The 20337-nt window shown below is 46.9% G+C and overlaps 1 protein-coding gene across 1 annotated transcript in view; it reads left to right on the top strand.

Annotated features, from left to right (window-relative positions):
* Window positions 1-20337, top strand: part of SLC8B1 (solute carrier family 8 member B1) — an 87361-nt gene that overhangs the window by 55284 nt on the left and 11740 nt on the right. Inside the window, exons 10-11 of the mRNA XM_075320019.1 lie at window positions 8911-8967; window positions 11936-12066. Of these exons, the coding sequence (XP_075176134.1) occupies window positions 8911-8967; window positions 11936-12066 (188 nt within the window). The remainder of the gene's footprint in view (window positions 1-8910; window positions 8968-11935; window positions 12067-20337) is intronic.

Raw genomic sequence — 20337 nt, forward strand, 5'->3', positions numbered from 1 at the left:
TGCTCTTTTTTTCATTGCTTAGTCAGATGCGTTTTGAATATTAATACACTACTAAAAGTTTAAACATTCAAACACTATGAAAAAAATGATCACAAATATCATGAGTAAAATCATACACAAAATAGCTAATTTTATTAAAATTATAACTTAATATTCATAAAATAACGTTAAATTATGTTTTTTCATTAATTGTCAGACTGTGTGTGTGTGTGTGTGTGTGTGTGTGTATAAAGGGACATATCATGCCCTTATTATAAAGTTAAACGCATGCGTTTATTTTGTCAAAGCTTGCTTTCTGCAACAAAAGCATGTTAAGCTGGGATTTTGATTTGGGATGCGTTTTGAAAGTTCTCATTGACTGTTAGCAAAACGCTGCCAAAATGGCAAAAACAATTGACATGCTGCTTCTTTAAGGCCACGTCTCACTAAGCAACATCGCTGCTGAGGCACGACTTTTGTGACGTAACAGCGATGTTGCTAGTGATGTCGCTGTGTGTGACATCCAGCAACAACCTGGCCCCTGCTGTGAGGTCGCTGGTTGCTGCTGAATGTCATGGACCATTTTTTAGTTGTTGCTCTTCCGCTGTGAAGCACAGATCGCTGTGTGTGACAGCGAGACAGCAACAACTGAATGTGCAGTGAGCAGGGAGCCGGCTTCTGCGGACGCTGGTAACCAATGTAAATATCGGGTAACCAACAAGCCTTTCCTTGGTTACCCGATATTTACCTTCGTTACCAGCGTCCGCCGCTCTCACGTGGCGAGTGCCAGCTCCCTGCACACATAGCCAGACTACACATTGGGCAATTAACCCGATGTGTACTCTGGCTAGGTGTGCAGGGAGCCAGCGCTAAGCGGTGTGCGCTGGTAACCAAGGTAAATATCGGGTTGGTTACCCGATATTTACCTTAGTTACCAAGCGCAGCATCTTCCACGCGTCGCTGGGGGCTGGTTGCTGGTGAGATCCTGCCAGCTCACCAGCAACCCGTGTAGCGACGCTCCAGCGATCCCTGCCAGGTCAGGTTGCTGGTGGGATCACTGGAGCGTCGATAATGTGACGGTACCTTTTTAACGATGCCTTTAAGATGAGATGGCTTTAAGGCAAGGAGAATTAATTTGTATATCTTTACTTTGGAGCAATGTTGGCATTTGTAATTTTATCTGGAGCTTCTTCATGAGCACCAGTGTAAACCTCAGACAATCAGAAGGGGAGTAACAAAAGCATGTTAAACCCAGTGAAAGAGAGGATTAGTCATGTTGCAATCTAAAGACACTGTTTATATGCAGCGCACTTATGTTCCTGAGCGTAAGTGAATATAGAAGTGGCCTCCACCTGCTATCTTTGGTAAACATTAAAAGCAGAAATGGATGGAGTATTAAACCAAACTGTACAAACTAGTTCGTGCTAACTGCATCACTCCACGAGCTGCCTTTGCATGGCATGTGTCTGCTCTTGGAGGGAAGCCGCTGCCAATACCAGTGTGTATTGAAACTAGAGATGAGCGAACCGGTCGCGGTTCGGCTCAAGGTCGGTTCGCCGAACAGGGGTCCCGTTCGAATTCGGTTCGTCGAACGTTCGCCGAACCGAACTCTAACCAATAGGCTATAATGGGAGGCAATCACAAACACATAAAAATGCATTATAAATGTACACAAACAGTTAATAAACATTGCCATAACACTTACCGGTCCTCGCGATCCCTTCTGCACTGTCTCCTGCCGCTATTCTATCCGATGATCGCTGAATCCTCCCGGTGACGGCACTGCCAGCAGAGATGCAGGACCTATCGTGACGTCAAAATAGCAATGTGACCAGTCACGTGGCTATTATCTCATTGGCTACAGACTGGTCACATGACTATGACGCGTCATGTAGGACCTGCGAGTGCATCTCTCCGGTACACGGTGCACATATGTGTATCGCCGTGTACCGGCGACATGCTCTAGCACACGGTCGACTCCCCGTTCCGTTAGGGACCGGCTGACACAGCCGGTCATTAACGGAGATCACCGTTGCCATAGCAACACAGTTAGCGGTGACGTCACCGCTAACCGCGGCTCCGAGAGCACCGTTTCTATGGTAACGCGTCTGTCAGCGTTACCGCTGTTACTGCTAGCAGCCAGCACTGATCACTCACGGAGTGAAGGCTGCACGCTGCTTCACGATTGTAGTGAGGATTGTAGTGAGGATGAGATTCCCCAGCCCCAAGTGATGAGCTGGTGAACCTCATCCTTCCTCACTACAATCGTCACTACTACTACACTAGAAAGAAAGACAGAAGAGCAGGATCGTGGAGGGCTGACAGGGGGTAATAAAGATGGAGTCTCTAATGTGTCTGTGTATTTATTTCTATTAAAGTATTTTTTCTCTGTGTGGTGTTTTTTTTAACCCTTTATTGGAGATTCTTAATGGCCGGGTCAAACGTGCCTGACATTAAGAATCTCTGGCTTAATACTGGCTAGTAAAACAAAGCCAGTATTAACTCATGATTACCCAACAAGCCACCCGGCTCCAGGGCTGTTGGAAGAGTTGGATACAGCGCCAGATGATGGCGCTTCTATGAGAGCGCCATTTTCTGGGACGGCTGCGGACTGAAATCCGCAGCAGAGGCGCCCAGAAACCTCGGGCTAACCTGTGCTGCGGATTCCAATCCCCAGCTGCCTAGTTGTACCCGGCTGTACACAAAAATGGGGCGAAGCCCACGTCATTTGTTTTTTAATTATTTCATGAAATAAGTGAAATAATTAAAAAAAAAAAAAAGGGCTTCCCTATATTTTTGATTCCCAGTCGGGTACAAATAGGCAACTGGGGGTTGGAGGCAGCCCATGGCTGCCTGCTGTACCTGGCTAGCATACAAAAATATGGCGAAGCCCACGTCATTTTTTTGGTGGGCAAAAAAATTCTGCATACAGTCCTGGATGGAGTATGCTGAGCCTTATAGTTCTGCAGCGGATGTCTGCTCTTCTCCATACAGACACAGCAGCTGCATAACTACAAGGCTCAGCATACTCCATCCAGGACTGTATGCAGAAGTTTTTTGCCCCCTGAAAAAATTGTGGGCTTCGCCATATTTTTGTATGCTAGGCAGGTACGGCTGCCCCCAACCCCCAGTTGCCTATTTGTACCCGGCTGGGAACCAAAAAAAGGGAAGCCTTTTTTTTATTTCATGAATTTCATGAAATAATTAGAAAACAAATGACGTAGGCTTCGCCCCATTTTTGTGTCCAGCCAGGTACAACTAGGCAGCTGGGGATTGGAATCCGCAGCACAGGTTGGCCTGAGCTTTCTGGGCCCCACTGCTGCGAATTGCAGTCTGCAGCCGCCTCAGAAAATGGCAAAAAAAATAAAAAATGCTTCCCTGGATTTTCCATTGCCAGTGAAGGTAACACCAAGCAGTGGGGGTTAGCAGCCAGTAGCTGCTTGATTACCCTTAGCTAGCAATACAAAAAATGCAGCGGGAGCCCATATATATTTTTTTTAATTATTTATTTAAATAACTAAAAATAAAATGGGCTTCCCTGTTTTTTGATTGCTGGACATCAGTGCTGTAAAAATAAATCTTTAAAAAAATGATGTAGCGCTCCGCGGTATTTTTGATTCTCTGCGCAGACAAAGCAGACAGCTATGGGTTGCCACCCCCATCTGCCTGCCGTTACCTTGGTTGGCAATCAAAATACAGGGAAGCCCATTAATTTTTTCTATTTAAAAAATAGTTAAAAAAAAAAATGACGTTGGGTTCCCCCATTTTTGATAGCCAGCTAGGGTAAAGCAGACGGCTGTAGCCTGAAAACCACAGCTGGCAGCTTTACCATGGTTGGGGATCCAATGTGTAGGTCCCCTCAGGCTCTTTTTAATTATTTTATAAATATTAATAATTACACAAGTAGGGTCCCCCCCAAATTGGATCACCAGCCAAGGTAAAGCTGACAGCTGTGGTCTGGTATTCTCAGGGTGGGAAGGTCCATAGTTATTGGGCCTTCACAGCCTAAAAATAGCAGGCCGCAGGCACCCCAGACGTGGCGCATCCACTAGATGCGCCAATCCTGGCGCTTCACCCCAGCTCATCCCGTGCCCTGGTGCAGTGGCAAACTGGGTAATAAATCGGGTTGATACTAGCTGTAAAGTAACCTGAGATCAAGCCCAGCAGTTTGTGATGTCATGGCGTCTATTAGATACCCAACATCATAAACTGTCAGTACTAACAAAAAAAAAATCGACAAAAGAAATTTATTTGAAAACAGTCCCCAAAACATTTCCTCTTTCACCAATTTATTGTAAGAAAAAAAATAAAGGGGTCCCACGACGACTCTGGACCGTCTAGAATATGGGGGGGAGACACTCGGGGAACGTATCCCCCATTTTCTAGGAGTGCGGACCCTTCATGTGAGGAGTGTGGGTGCAATGAATCTGCACTCACTCTTCTCGGGTCCACAGCAGCAGAGTCATGTCGTAATGGTTGCTACCAAAGCTGCAATGCCCTGCTCATGAGGTAAGGGCATGCCTAATCAGGAGAACTACTGTAGAGGAAGCTCTGCTCACTGGTATATAGGTGCTCAGAGGTAATAATAGATAAAATTAGTGAGTAACCTCGGCACTCTAAATCTCCACTCTAAATCTCCCAAACTAAGTCAGTAAGTCACAACGGATAGTAATGCAAAATCACTCTTTATTGGTCCGTATTAAGAAAATTTTTTTTCATAAGCATATATGTTTTTGTCCAAAACAAGTTACAAATGACGTTTCGGCCTTAGCCTTCGTCAGATTGGACTTATCTGCATGTAATCATGAAAAATGACAATAATCAGTATCACATAAGAGTGAGAGAACAATAACATAAACTCGAACAATGTAGAGGTACAATTGGGATGCAGCAAAAAAATTGCAACACAGCAAGAAATGAAACACATGATACAAATGTCATAATACAGTACAAGGACAATATAGTAATGACAAATATGGGGTCAGAGTAGACTTAGGCTATGTCCGCACGTTGCTTTTTACCTGCTTTTTACCTGCTTTTTTGCTGCTTTTTCAACTGCAGCGTTTAATGCCAAAATGGTTGTGTTCTGCTTTTCAAGCAAAGTCTATGGGAATTTGGGTTTCTTGTCCGCACTATGCAGTTGAAACTGCAACCTTTTTGTTGCAGAACGTTGGTCAAAAACTCAGCTTTGCAGTGCAAAACCCAAATGGCAAAAACAATTGACATGTCAGTTGTTTTTGCCATTTGGGTTTTGCACTGCAAAGCTGAGTTTTTGACCAAAGTTCTGCAACAAAAAGGCTGCAGTTTGAACTGCATAGTGCGCACAAGAAACCCAAATTCCCATAGACTTTGCTTGAAAAGCAGAACACAACCATTTTGGCATTAAACGCTGCAGTTGAAAAAGCAGCAATAAAGCAGGTAAAAAGCAGGTAAAAAGCAACGTGCGGACATAGCCTTAGACAGCTCTGGTACGAAAGAGATGTCAATCATAAAGTAACATGTGCAGTAGGTGTAGAGCTACAGTATGCATGGCAGAGCTAATGGGTAGACCGACCATAGAAAAAGAACGGAGAAAAAAGTGGAGAAAAAGTGGAGCACCCTTTGGTGCCTTTCATGTGGCCCTAAGGGGTGCTCAGCTTTGTATTTAGCCAAAAAAAAAATGAAAAAAAAAAATGACGTAGGGTTCCCCCTAGTTTTGTAGCCAGCTAGGGTAAAGCAGACGGCTGCAGCCTGCAGACCACAGCTGGCAACCTCACCTTAGCTGGTAATCCAAAACTGAGGGCACCCCACGCTGTTATTTTAAATTAAATAAATAATTTAAAAAAAAACACGTAGGGGTCCCCCAAAATTGGATCACCAGCCAAGGTAAAGCAGACAGCTGGGGCCTGATATTCTCAGACTAGGGAGGTCCATGGTTATTGGACTCTCCCCAGCCTAAAAATAGCAGGCCGCAGCCACCCCAGAAGTGGCGCATCCATTAGATGCGCCAATCCTGGTGCTTTGCCCCAGCTCATCCCGCGCCCTGGTGCGGTGGCAAACGGGGTAATATATGGGGTTAATACCAGATGTGTAATGTCACCTGGCATCAAGCCCTGGGGTTGGTGAGGTCAGGCGTCTATCAGATACCCGACATCACCAACCCAGTCAGTAATAAAAAAAAAAAAAAAATAGACAAACACATTTTTATTTGAAAAAGCACTCCCCAAAACATTCCCTCTTTAACCAATTTATTAGAAAGAAAAACAAATCCAGGTCTGGTGTAATCCAAGGGGTTGCCATGACGATCCACACTGTCCCAGTCAATGAAGAGCAGGATGTTCCCCATTGGCTGGGAGAGCAGTGCAGTGACCTGAGTTAACATCAATGGGTCAGCCCAGGTCACTGCAGGGCATGACAAGTGCTGCTGTCAGCGAGGTACATTACCTGCGCTGATCTCCAGCACACTGACAGCCCCTGTCACGGAGTTCAATGACCGGCGCCTTCACACCAAGTATCGCGAGAGGCCCGTGACGTCACCGCTAGTCAGTCTCGGGTCGGAATCGAGAGGTGATGTGACAAGCGGCGGCCATGGAGGACAGTGACAGCGCTGAGGTCGGGATGGCGGGACTTCATCACCGCAGGTAAGCCGAGCGGAACTGGTGTGTGTGTGTGTGTGTGTGTGTGTGTGTGTGTGTGTGTGTGTGTGTGTGTGTGTGTACGTACGTACATGTGTACAATACATGCCGCGGGCAGGAGGGGGCGGAGCGAGCTGAGCGGGGAAGTGTGGGCTTCCTGCACGTAACTAAGATAAACATCGGGTTACTAACCAAAGCGCTTTGCTTGGATACCCGATGTTAATCTTGGTTACCAGCTTCTGGCAGGCTGCCAGCGATGGCTCCTGCACATTGTAGCTGTAAAAAGCCCTGCTTTTTGCTGCTAGAACCGTTCTCGAACGTATCTAGAACTATCGAGCTTTTGCAAAAAGCTCGAGTTCTAGTTCGATCTCGAACAGCCCCAAAATCACTCGAGCCTAGAACTGGAGAACCTCGAACCGCGCTCAACTCTAATTGAAACTCCAAAAAAGCTGCAATCCCAGCAGTAAAATATGATGACCAGTCTTTATGATGGCCTTTGTTCTGCATGTTTTATAACTTCCCTGTGATGGTTTTAGGTATATAGTGTATGATTGTGGAATAAAACATCCAGAAAAATGAGACTATTTGTGCATTAATTGGTTCTTTTTTTTTTTTTTTTTTTTCTTCAGTGACAAAATTCAGTGTAGAAATAGGGGAAAAAAATAAAAAAAAATGCAGCATGCTCCATTTTCTTCCCGAAGTAGTGTGCACCCATTCAAGTCTATGGGTGCAAGGAGAAAACAAAAAAAAAAAAAACCACAAACTCCCCTTAAGGCCCCTTTCACACGCACGTGAAAATCACGCACGTGCCGCGAGACACGTATTTTCCTTGCGTGTTGTGTTTGGTAAGTACGTGTCTCCTGTACAAGTGGGCCACGTGTGTTCTATGTGTGCTATCCGTGATAACACACGGAGAACAAGTAATTTGCATACTCACGTGGTCCTTGCTGCTGTCCAGGGTACTGATCTTCGGCTCCAGCCCCGCCCACTCCCCGCTGATGCTGCTTCCAACCGATCAAAGGGGGGGGCGGAGATCAGCGGCTGTGACATCACACCCACCTCCTTAACACGCTCATAATGTGCGGCAGTTGCCAGCAACTGTTTGCAGCGGAAGATTCTGCAGGGCTGGTGGAGGGGAGTATGTGTTATTTTTTTATTTTAAAATAATGACACGTGTTACTCCGGCGCATCACATGGGACCGCATCCACACTACATCCGTATGGTACGTGTGCGGGCCGTGTGACACCCGTACTGCCGGAGAAAAACTGACATGCCTCTGTATGGAGCACACGGGCTCACGTGTGCTCCACACGGAGGCACGGGCCAATGGCTGAACACATGCGTGCACATAAACCCATTGATTTTAATGGGTTTACGCGTGCCAGTGTCTCCGGTACATGCGGGCACGGACCTAGCACGTACCGGAGACGCGTGCGTGTGAAGGGGGCCTAAGGCTGAGGCCACACGGGGATTACTCCGAGTGCTCACATGACACACAGCACACACTGGCAGTACAGCAGGGAGGGCCGGATTTCTCTCCCCATCTCCTCCGTTGCCGGCTGATGTGAGAATTGCACTGCTCTCGCGTTACACCAGTGTAAAAGTGATGTTTCTCTCACCTAATAAACTTGAATGGGTGCGACTGAAACAATCGCATTGCACCAGCAGCATGCTGCGACTTTCCTCAGTCCATTTAGGGCTGAGAAAATAAGCACTCATGGGAGCTGTCTCACAGAATAACATTGGGTCTGGGTGGAATGCAGTGGGGGTTTTTTTTTTTTTTTCTCCTAGCGCATTTTACACGCTCTGTATTTCTCGCCGTGTGCGCTGACCTCAAAACTGGCGTTTGGGAGCACTGGTCTAGAGACACCATTGAGCTGGTGATGTTGCTTTCTAGTAGGTGTTATCTGAGTTCATAGCTGCACTGCTCATAACCAGGACAATGTCCACCAGGCTATTACTGCATCTGGCGGTGTTACACGTGGGGAACAGGATCTGATCTTTACTGTGACTGGGAGACCTCATAGATGCTAGCCTTCCCCACTATAAAACCAGCGTTAAAAGGAAAGTCACCAGTAAGGATGAAGTCTGTGTTGGGAACAAACAAAAGAAATAATCATAGTGCTGTTTCTAATGTACACACATGACTTATTTTGAAAACTACCTGAAATTATATATGCTTAAATTAGTTTAATTACCTTTTAAAACAAAGCGCCATGATCAGGAAAATGGAAATTGTAATATTATGGGTCTAGTAAATTGTTGTGTTCTTGCAAAGTACTGAAACTTTATATTGTTGCTTCATATTCTGTTCAGCGCTTTTGACAGACGCAGAAGACGATGCATTCCCCACCCCTCATGGCTCCGACTATGGTATGATTTTTAGAATAATTGTTTGCTATATATATTGTCTATGCAGCAGCACGCTGTGCCGATATAGATGCAAAGATCGAATGACTTTTCAACTGCATTACTGTTACAGTCATGGCCAAAAGTGAAGCATTTCTCCTTGTTGGAATTACACGTGTTATACACGTTTTTATTTCCCTTGTGTGTAGTGGAATTATATATAAAAAAAAAAAAACTGGTGTGCTCTGGAATCTGGTATCCATATAAGTCTCTATGGGAACCAGAATCTAGAGATTAAAAATGTTGGTAGAAGGAGATTAGGGGGGGGTATGGGTGCACGCGGTATACTGACCAAACCTCCGTCATGGCAGCAAGCTGCCTCGAGGTCAGGCATTCCCTTCCGGAGCTGACAGTTAACCCTCATTGAATATTCACGGCTTTCCTCGCCCACCGGCACGTGTAATTGGTTGCCGTTATACGCGCTCCCACCCTGAGTGGTTGCAGTCAGCTGACACGCTGCCAATGAACAGGCACCAGAACAGCCAGTGGGCGGAGAAAGAAGTGCAGCTGAGTATTGTGGTTTTAAAAATAAAATCTGCACAGGGTCCCTGTATTCTGATACCAGCACAGATAAAGCCCATGACTGCCGCCCCAAGCTGTCGGGCTTTATCATGGTTGTGTATCAAAATAAGGCCAGAGTCACACAATTGCTCGAGTCTCGCATCGTATTACCCGGCAGCCCCACACTCTCCTGACAGAAGCGTGCAGGTGCATAGAAATACATGCAGCTGATCCACTCCTGTCAGTGTACGGCCGTGCTGGGCGATGCGATGAGACTCATGCAAGTCCCCCACAAGTGTGACTCTGGCCTAAGAAGAACCACATGCTTCAACCAACCCCCCCCCCCCACCTTGATGTCCACATCCAGCGAAATTGCCTACAGTGCCATGGGTTGTAAACTTCTTGATTTATGTTGCCTATCATGGACAAGGGAACATCAAGATCTCTGGAAATTTGAGGGTTGAGATTGAGTGCTAAAATTACTGAAAAAGTCCTCGCAGTTCTCTTCTCCTTTCTGTTCTCCATGCTTGGTGTGGCGCACACAATGCAAATATTGAGTCAACTTCTCCCATATATTTATATTAATATTACTATTAATTTAAATCTGGGTTTAGGTGTCCTTTTCACACTGTCCACACCTGTTACATTGCACAGATTAGTTTGACCTAACACCACATGCTTGAAACAAAGTTGTTTACCCAAAATGTTGGAAAGGTGCCAACAATTTTTGTCCTGCCTATTTTTGGGGTTTTGCGTGAAATAATGTACAATTTGCCTTGGTGGGGGTGTGGGGTTCCTTTTTGTTTGTTTTTTTCCAATACATAGGAATTGAGCGCCAAAACATTATATATTATATTATATTATATTATATTATATTATATTATATTTTTTTTTTTGAATTTCATTAAGTTGTGTAGGAGAAATGCATAATTTTCTGGAACAATTTCAAGGGTGCCAACACTTTTGGCCATGACTGTATATAAGCTGTACTTGGCTCACAAATTGGTCAGTTTGTGTGAACTCCAGCCATGACAAGGCATACTTTTTGTTGATGGGAACCTACACTATCGCACTTGCCTTTGCTGCACAAAGTCCATCAAACTTTTAAGGGGTTCTCTGATTTATCTCAGGGATGCAATTTTCTCACTCTCTCTCAAACTGCAACCCATCCTACCCGCGTGTCTGTACAGGCTACAGACTGAAGATACAGCACTTGTGAAACATAGCTGTGTATCACATGTACCTCTGCCAGCTGTGATGTGTGAAGAAATATCTTAACCCATGTTGTGCTTGTCCAAGGAGATTTCAGTTTCATCCATCTCCTCCGTCAGTCTGACAGCTTTTTAGCAGTGCACAGAGACTTGCCTCCCCTTTTTTTTTTTTTTTTTTTTTTGAAAGGTATGGTCACTAGTTGTACAACCCCTACTCATTCCCCTTGTTCACCCTTGTAAAAATGAATAAGCCTATACTCCCCTCTGATGCTGCTGTGGTTCCAGCGGTGTCTAAAGCGGCATTCCCAGGGTCCATTGGTCACTGTGCTTACATGTTGTAACAAACAGCACCCCGTGTCTGTCTCCCGACCTTCGGACATTTGGGCAGGATGTGAGCACTGTGCTGACCTGATACATCTGAAGAAGCCAGCACTAATTGGCTGCGGGGGCTCGTGTGTCATGTCACGTGGGCCCCGGGCTGCGGCCTCAGACGTTGCTGGAAAAGTAGCCACATTGGAGGTGAGTATAGGCCTATTAGGTGAACAAGGGGAATGAGAAGGGGTTGTCCAAGTAGTGGACAACCCCTTTGAAGTGTAGGCAGCATTTAGCATATGCAGCCTTAAGCTGTCACTACTCCAAATATGGTCTCCAAAAAGTCTTGGTGACAAAGCTACATCTAACTAGAATAAGGAAGAGTTGTCGTCATCACATTGGGTTAGTTCCATTTAAGGCTTACATCCATGTGCATTTTAACATCCCAGATTAGGACCTGCTCGGAGTCGCACTGTGGCTGCGCCATTATCTAAAAGATGCCGCTTGGACATGGCCTAAAGGATTATTAGTTTACTGTATTAGATTTTATTTTTATTTCTTTGCTCAACATAAAATTTTTTGCAGACAAAAACATCACACTTGAAAGGAATCTTTTAGCAGGTTTTTGCTACCGCATCTGAGAGCATCAGGATGTTGGCAAGAGGTCTTGAATCCAGTGCTATATCACTTAGATTACTGGGTGCAACTGTTTTGACAGCATGCTGTCTTCAGATTCTTAGCAGGAACCTACTAACAATCCCTTTTAGTAAGCACAGGTTACTTTCTGTGATTGTGCTATAATCAATTTCTATATAATACACTTCCACATATATATTTAAATTTATTGCTAAATAAGTGTACATATTGAGTATTTTTAAGAATGTTTTTCTTTTGCACTGATTTTCTAGGAGATGAGTATCAGCCATTATTGCCACTGCAAAGCACTACATGGGAGATAATGTGGGATGGGATCAATCCAGTGGACTCACGGAAGTGGAGACAGAAACGCTGGTATTGGAAAATTTTAAAGGTTTTTAAGGTAAGGGGATGGGGATAACTCTGTAAAAATGTTTGAGCAGGAATTCTCCTACAAAGCTGCTCATGTGAGTCATGCGTACAATAAACACTCCTTAACAAATGTTTTATGTAATGCTAATTGACATTGGAACAAAAAGAAAGCCCTAAATCCTTCAAGGGGTTTTCCCACAAAGTTCATTTTAACCCCTTCAGCCCCCGGGCACTTTCCGTTTTTGCGTTTTGTTTTTTGCTCCCCTTCTTCCGAGAGCCGTAACTTTTTTTTTTTTTTTCTGTCAATCTTGCCATTGCGGGACAAGTTGTACTTTTAAATGAAACCATAAGTTTTACCATATAGTGTACTGGAAAACAGCAAAAAAATTCCAAGTGTGGAAAAACTGCAAAAAAAGTGTGGTGGCACAATAGTTTTTGGGATGTTTTTTATTCAGTGTTCACTATATGGTAAAACTGGTGTCTACAAACTCGCACTGACCTCAGGCATCATGCCCACACATCAAACATGTATAGGTTAACTTGTATCTAAGGGGTTAAAAAAAAATTTCACAAGCTTGTCCATTAAAAGTGGCATACGTTTTGCGCCATTTTACGAAACCCGTAGTGTTCTCATTTTTTGGGATCTGAGGCTCAGTGATGGCTTATTTTTTGCGTCTTGAGCTGACGTTTCTATCGGTACCATTTTTGCGTAGATGCTAAGTTTTGATCGCCTGTTATTGCATTTTGCGTAAAACTTGCGGCGACCAAAAAAACGTAATTTCTTTATCGTTCCTATGGGAGACCCAGACAATGGGTGTATAGCTTCTGCCTCCGGAGGACACACAAAGTACTACACTAAAAAGTGTAGCTCCTCCCTCTGAGCTTATACACCCCCTGGAGAACCAGATCTAGCCAGTTTATCGCTTTGTGTTCAGGAGGCATACATCCACACATGCATTCTCATCTGATTTTTGATTTTTGGAAAGAGTTTGAAGAAAAGCGGGTCCAAATTGAACCCCCAGCATGTCCCTTCTCACCCCACTGTGTCGGCGGTGCTGTTAAGGTTGATTCCAAGGCTGGAGCCTTACATGCCGTGCTCCTTCACCATCCCTCCTGGGCTCTGGCTTGAAGTGGGAGCCAGCACGGTTCTCCATGCTTGGCAGGAGACCGGTCTCCATCCGCAGCCCTTCAGGATTCTGCTGGACTGGAGCACTCATCCCCAGGGACTTGGAACCCTGCGTCTCAGCAAGCTAAGTACCTGAGACGTTTATATATTGGGGGTCCCTGTACTTTATTATGGTGGGAGAGTGTGCTGAGTGTTTTGTGACATTTCCGGCGGGTTCTCTGGCTGTCGCCTGAGAACCGCGCCGATGGTGCCTGCGCGCCGGCTGCACCGCTCAAATTTAGGCCCCGGCTTCGCCGGAGGCCTAGTTTCGTTTTCACTGCCCTCGCATGTCATTCATGCACAGGGACAGCATGGCTCTGCCCGGCGGCCGTTCTGCACAGGGGAGGGACACTCCTCACTGAGTACATGTCTCCTCCCCTGTAGGTCTCTATGGCCCTCCAGATCCCGCTCCTAGAGTAGGTCCCGCCCCCTCTCTTCGCTCCGGCGGCCATTTTCTCAGCGTTTTCCCTGCGATCACAGCGCTGGTCTGCAGCGTCCTTGCTGAGGTGCTTGGGGCTCCGGGCTTCGGGATCTGGAGGGCACACAACACTGCTCCAGCGGTCTAGTAAGCCACAACCTCTGGTTGTGGACCTCTGTATATACTCTCTGGGGGTCATTCTCTGGCAGAGCCCCCGTTCCAGCAGCATGTCTCACACAAGAAGCAAGGCCCCAAAGCTGTATTCAGTATGCACTGCATGTAAGCTCATACTGCCTGAACCGAGCACCTATCCACATTGTGATGCCTGCTCTAACCTGACGGTGCCTCAGCCTGGCGTCGCACCCCCAGTGGTCTCTCAGGCTGCTCCTGCTCCTGTGGCTGAAACCCCGGCTTGGGTAGAATCCTTTTCTAGGTCTATCTCCCAGTCCTTTGCTGAGTCCATGGGACTTCTGTCCAAGACTTTGCTGAAGATGCATCAGCCCCCTTCACAGGGTGCCTCTGCTGCTAGGTCTCTCTCTGGACCGGAGCTCACAGAGGATTCATCATGTGGTCCCAGACCCCGTCCTTCTAAGAGACGCAGGGTTCCCTCTCCCTCCTCCTCCTCCCGCGGCTCTGTTTCAGAAGCTGACTCGCAGAACGAGGAGGATGCCTTTTACGGAGGGCTTGGAGGTTAACTCCATGTTCCCCATTGATCTGTCCGAAAGTGACTCAGATGTTAGTGATTTGATTGCGTCCATTAATTCTGTACTGGACCTCAATCCGCCAATATCAGAGGAGCAACCCTCTCTGGCAGAAAAGCACCAGTTTACCTCGCCTAAGAGGGCTAAGGCTATGTCCGCACGTTGCTTTTTACCTGCTTTTTTGCTGCTTTTTCAACTGCAGCGTTTAATGCCAAAATGGTTGTGTTCTGCTTTTCAAGCAAAGTCTATGGGAATTTGGGTTTCTTGTCCGCACTATGCAGTTCAAACTGCAGCCTTTTTGTTGCAGAACTTTGGTCAAAAACTCAGCTTTGCAGTGCAAAACCCAAATGGCAAAAACAATTGACATGTCAACGGTTCAGAGGTTTCTACTCAAATCTCTTCCTAGTCCCCAAAAAGGACGGTTCCTTCCGGCCCATCCGAGATCTCAAGCTTCTCAACAAGCATGTTCTGGTGCGGCATTTTCGCATGGAGTCTCTGCGATCAGTCATTGCCTCAATGACCCAAGGAGATTTCCTGGCATCCATAGGCATCTCTGATGTCGATCTGCATGTGCCAATTGCAGTTTCACACCAGCATTGGCTACGTTTTGCAATCGGAGAGGAACATTTCCAATTCGTGGCTCTCCCCTTCAGGTTAGCCACGGCCCCTCGGGTATTCACCAAGGTCATGGCAGCAGTGGTTGCGGTTCTGCACCTCCAGGGGTTGGCAGTGCTTCCTTACCTGGACGACCTTCTAGTCAAGGCTTCATCCAGTGCAGACTGTCAGCGGAGTGTCTCGCTCACTCTCGCCACTCTAGCCCAATTCGGGTGGCTTGTCAATCTGCCCAAATCCACTCTGACTCCGACCCAGAGTCTCGCGTACCTAGGGATGCAGTTCGAGACTCTGCCGACACTTGTGAAGTTGCCCTTAATCAAACAGCAGTCCCTCCAACTGGCGGTGCGCTCTCTGCTGAGGCCCCGCCGTTATTCCATCAGGAACCTGATGCAGGTGCTGGGTCAGATGGTGGCGTCAATGGAGGCTGTTCCCTTTGCCCAGTCCCACCTGCGCCCCCTGCACCTGGACATTCTCCGCTGTTGGGACAAGCGGCCTTCCTCCTTGCACAGGTTAGTGGCTCTGTCGCCACAGACCAGGAGCTCTCTTCAGTGGTGGCTTCGGCCCCTCTCTCTGTCTCAGGGGCGCTCCTTCCTGGCCCCGTCCTGGGTGATACTCACCACGGATGCCAGTCTATCCGGCTGGGGAGCGGTATGTCTCCACCACCGAGCACAGGGCACTTGGACTCTGTCCGAGTCAGCTCTCTCGATCAATGTGCTGGAAACCAGAGCAGTGCTGCTGGCTCTCCTAGCTTTTCACCACCTATTGGCGGGCAAGCACATCTGAGTCCAGTCAGACAACGCGACAGCGGTTGCCTACATCAATCACCAAGGCGGGACACGCAGCCGCCTGTCAATGTTGGAGGTGCAACGCATCCTTCAATGGGCAGAGGACTCAAAGTCCACCATTTCCACATCCCAGGCGTGGAAAACTGGGAGGCAGATTATCTCAGCTGCCAAACCGTGGACAGTGGCGAGTGGTCCCTGCACCCGGCAGTGTTTCAGTCAATCTGCCGCAAGTGGGGCAATCCGGACGTGGACCTTATGGCGTCCCGTCACAACAAGGTTCCGGTTTACGTGGCTTGCTCCCACGATCCTCAGGCATTCGCCGCGGACGCCCTGGTTCAAGACTGGTCCCAGTTTCGTCTGTCCTACGTGTTTCCCCCTCTAGCTCTCTTGCCCAGAGTTCTGCGCAAGATCAGAATGGAGGGCCGTCGAGTCATCCTCATTGCTCCGGACTGGCCCAGGCGAGCTTGGTACCCAGACCTGCTCCATCTGTCCGTAGAGTTGCCGTGGCATCTTCCGGACCGTTCAGACCTTCTCTCACAAGGTCCGTTTTTCCGCCAGAATTCTGCGGCTCTCAGATTGACGGCGTGGCTCTTGAGTCCTGGATCTTGACGGCTTCTGGTATCCCTCCCGAAGTCATCTCCACTATGACTCGGGCCCGTAAGTCTTCCTCTGCCAAGATCTATCACAGGACTTGGAGAATTTTCCTGTCCTGGTGTCGCTCTTCCGGCCATCCTCCCTGGCCTTTTTCCTTGCCGACCCTTCTGTCCTTTCTACAGTCCGGTCTGCAGCTGGGACTGTCCCTCAACTCTCTCAAGGGACAAGTCTCGGCTCTATCAGTGCTGTTCCAGCAGCATATCGCCCGGTTGGCTCAGGTCCGCACCTTCATGCAGGGCGCATCTCACATCATTACGCCTTACCGGCGGCCCTTGGATCCCTGGGACCTCAATTTGGTTCTCACGGTTTTGCAGAAACCCCCCTTTGAGCCTCTTAGGGAGGTTTCTTTGTTTCATCTTTCTCAGAAAGTGGTCTTTCTAGTGGCCATAACTTCCCTCAGGAGAGTCTCTGATTTGGCTGCGCTCTCTTCGGAGTCACCTTTTTTTTGGATTTTCATCAAGACAAGGTGGTTCTCCGTCCGACTCCGGACTTTCTCCCTAAGGTGGTTTCTCCTTTCCACCTTAACCAGGACATTACCCTACCTTCCTTTTGTCTGGCTCTTGTTCATCGCTTTGAAAAAGCATTGCATACTCTGGATCTGGTGCGTGCGCTCCGGATCTATGTGTCTCGCACCGCTGCTCTTAGGCGGTGCACCTCTTTTTGTGCTAACCACAGGTCGGCGTAAGGGCCTCTCTGCTTCTAAGCCGCCCTTAGCCCGTTGGATTAGGTCCACCATTTCGGATGCCTACCAGTGTTCTCAGGTGCCTCCCCCGCCGGGGATCAAGGCACACTCGACCAAAGCTGTTGATGCCTCTTGGGCTTTCAGGCACCAGGCTACGGCTCAGCAAGTCTGTCAGGCTGCCACTTGGACTAGCCTGCATACCTTTTCAAAGCTCTACCAAGTGCATGCTCATGCTTCGGCAGATGCGAGCTTGGGCAGACTCATCCATCAGGCAGCTGTCGCCCATTTGTGAAGTTAGGCTCTGCCTACGTCTCAGATTTCTGTTTATTCCCACCCATGGACTGCTTTGAGACGTCCCATGGTCTGGGTCTCCCATAGGAACGATAAAGCAAAAAAGAGAATTTTGTTTACTTACCGTAAATTCTTTTTCTTATAGTTCCGTATTGGGAGACCCAGCACCCTCCCTGTTGCCTGTTGGCAATTTCTTGTTCCGCGTGTTATCACCGGCTGTTGTTGTGGACAGAGTCCCCGGTTGTTCCGGTTCTTGCTCTGTTTTTACTTGTGGGTGGCTATTCTCCGTCAGCTTTTGCACTAAACTGGCTAGATCTGGTTCTCCAGGGGGTGTATAAGCTCAGAGGGAGGAGCTACACTTTTTAGTGTAGTACTTTGTGTGTCCTCCGGAGGCAGAAGCTATACACCCATTGTCTGGGTCTCCCAATACGGAACTATAAGAAAAAGAATTTACGGTAAGTAAACAAAATTCTTTTTTGGCGTTTGGTAAACTGTAGCGGCAAAAAAATTCCAATCAGATTAATTTTATATTTTGATCGGGCATTTCTGAACGCGGTAATACCAAATATGTGTATATTTAATTTTTTTTTTTTTTCACCCTTTAATTTTCAATGGGATGAAAGGGGGGTGATTTGAACTTTTTTAGGTTTTTTTTTTTTTTTTTTTTAATTTTACTAGTCCCCCTAGGGGGCTATAGCGATCAGCAATCCAATCGATCTGCTGATCACAGCTATACAGCAGATACGGTCACTTCCTGCTTCACTGGCCTCCGGGCCGAGTGAAAACGAAAGTGACTCGTCATAGCTGCAGCCATCATCAAATGACCCTGTACTCCATGGCAACCACCGAAAGTCATGTGATCACACACGTGACCGTGACTTCCGGTGGGGCGGCGGTAAGTGAAAATCATTACTGCGTATATATACATCTCGCTGCCAGACTTTGGCAGCGAGAGGTAAGGGGTTAATGGTTAATGTTACGGGTGGAATGCGATTCCACTCGTAACATGCAGGCACACATGTCAGCTGTTGAAAACAGCTGATATGTGCGCGGATCGCTGCATCCTGCCCGCGGCAGGGGGCGGGGCTTAACGTGACACTCCATGACGGAAAGATCCGTCAAAGGTCGTGAAGGGGTTAAAGTTGATTTTAATAGATCTTTGTATACTAACACAGGTCTGCAAGGGTATAATTGTTTGCAAAGTAACTGCTTGACATGAGTATCTTGGTTGTGTTGAGCCCAGAAATAATCCCAAGGAGACCAAATGATTTCAAAGTGATTCACTTTTGCATTCAGTAAAGCTGTCATGTATTCCATTCTGCGAATGTCAGCTTCTGCTTTAGCAGGTCCTGATGAGGGTGGTTTAACAATTTTCCACTGGAGAGTGACCAAGCACCTGGCCGCAGTTAATATATGCAATAATAGTTTGGATGAGTTCCTTCCCAAACCTCTAGGCGTGATAAGATAGGTTACAGGGTCCCGTCCTACTTCCCCATAGACTACTTTATGAATTAAGGATTTCCCTGAATCCCAAAATCCTGTTGCCACAGCACAAGTCCAAAAAATGTGATATTGAGACCTGGCTGTCCTACCACAATGCCAACAGACATCCGGGAACTGATGATTATATTTATGTAGTGGCTCTGAGATATGATGCCAGAACATAAAGATCTTATATCTACTCTCCTTATACAGAGTGCATATGGCTGATTTAGCCGCCTTTTCCCAAATTTGCCGCCGACACTGGTGAGACTTCTGTCTTCCAAAGAGTCTCCAGTTTAACCACAAGTGTTCGTTTTTTTCAGGGGTTCAATCTCAGGGGAGTTTTATACTATAGATATCAGGCCCCTACTTGACGGACCCTTTCTATATAGCTTCTCAAACTGTCGGCTGAGAGACCTTCATTGAGCTGTATAGCAATAACGCTAAATGTTTTAATCTGCATAAATTGAAAAAAATCTCAGTTACGGAGAAATTTGATGTAGTTGCAGTGAGTCAATGTCCAAAATGTCCGCATAAGTGAAGATTCCAGCCAGAATCTGCGGGTGAACCATTGCTCTTTCCATACTATTTGGGATTAAAGGATGACTTTATTGTTTGAGACCTAGGGGAAGCCAAATCGAGGCACTTCATGCATGTGAGCCAAATTTGTTTTGTAAACTGCAGACCCCAGGAGAGGGAATAACAATCCAATAGGTCTAGTGGACCACAGAATAGTTTGACTGGGACGGGGGTTGTCCACAATTTTTTTTTCATTTCCGTCCATTTCTTATATGCTGATAATATTGCCCACGTGGTTATCTTAACTGCCCAATAATATATAAGGCCTGTGACCGAAAGCCGTTCCTGTATCAAGTAGCATAGATCAAGTGATCTTTAGAAAAGGTATTTCTAAAGATTCTTTATAATATGCTAATGAACATGGGGACTAATCGCTAGAGGGTGTTACTTTCCCCGTCTAGGCCGCTCTCTTAGCATGTTAGTACGCCCACAGGGGCAGCATCCGCAGTGGTGATGCGCTTTCCTGTGAACGCTGAAGCTGAATGCTCCGCACTTCCGGTCATGAGCACAAACCTGTCTAAAGCCGGGAAGCGTACACCCAGCTAATTACTGCGCATGACCAGAAGTGCCCGGCATTCAGCTCAGCGTTCACCGCAGACACAGGTATCCACATCACGTGACACTACATTGAATAGCATGTTAGTATGCCCCTGTAGGCGTGCTAACATGCTAAGAGGGCGGACTAGTCAAGTGAAGTAACGCCCTTACGACTAGTCCCCGCACTTATTAGCATATTACAAAGAATCTTTAGAATACTTTTTCTAAAGATCTCTTTATCTATGCTACCAGATACAGGGACAGTTAGCCACAGATTAGCAATATGCACCCAGAACTGCTCGTGGCTCTGGATGCATATTGCACCGGACAGGTTCCCCTTAACATGTTCATAAGTTTAGGGAGCGTTATTTGAGGTTCGTAAGGGTTAATCAT

This window comes from Anomaloglossus baeobatrachus, chromosome 1 (assembly GCF_048569485.1).
Source record: "Anomaloglossus baeobatrachus isolate aAnoBae1 chromosome 1, aAnoBae1.hap1, whole genome shotgun sequence".
Classification (NCBI taxonomy): Eukaryota; Metazoa; Chordata; class Amphibia; order Anura; family Aromobatidae; genus Anomaloglossus; species Anomaloglossus baeobatrachus.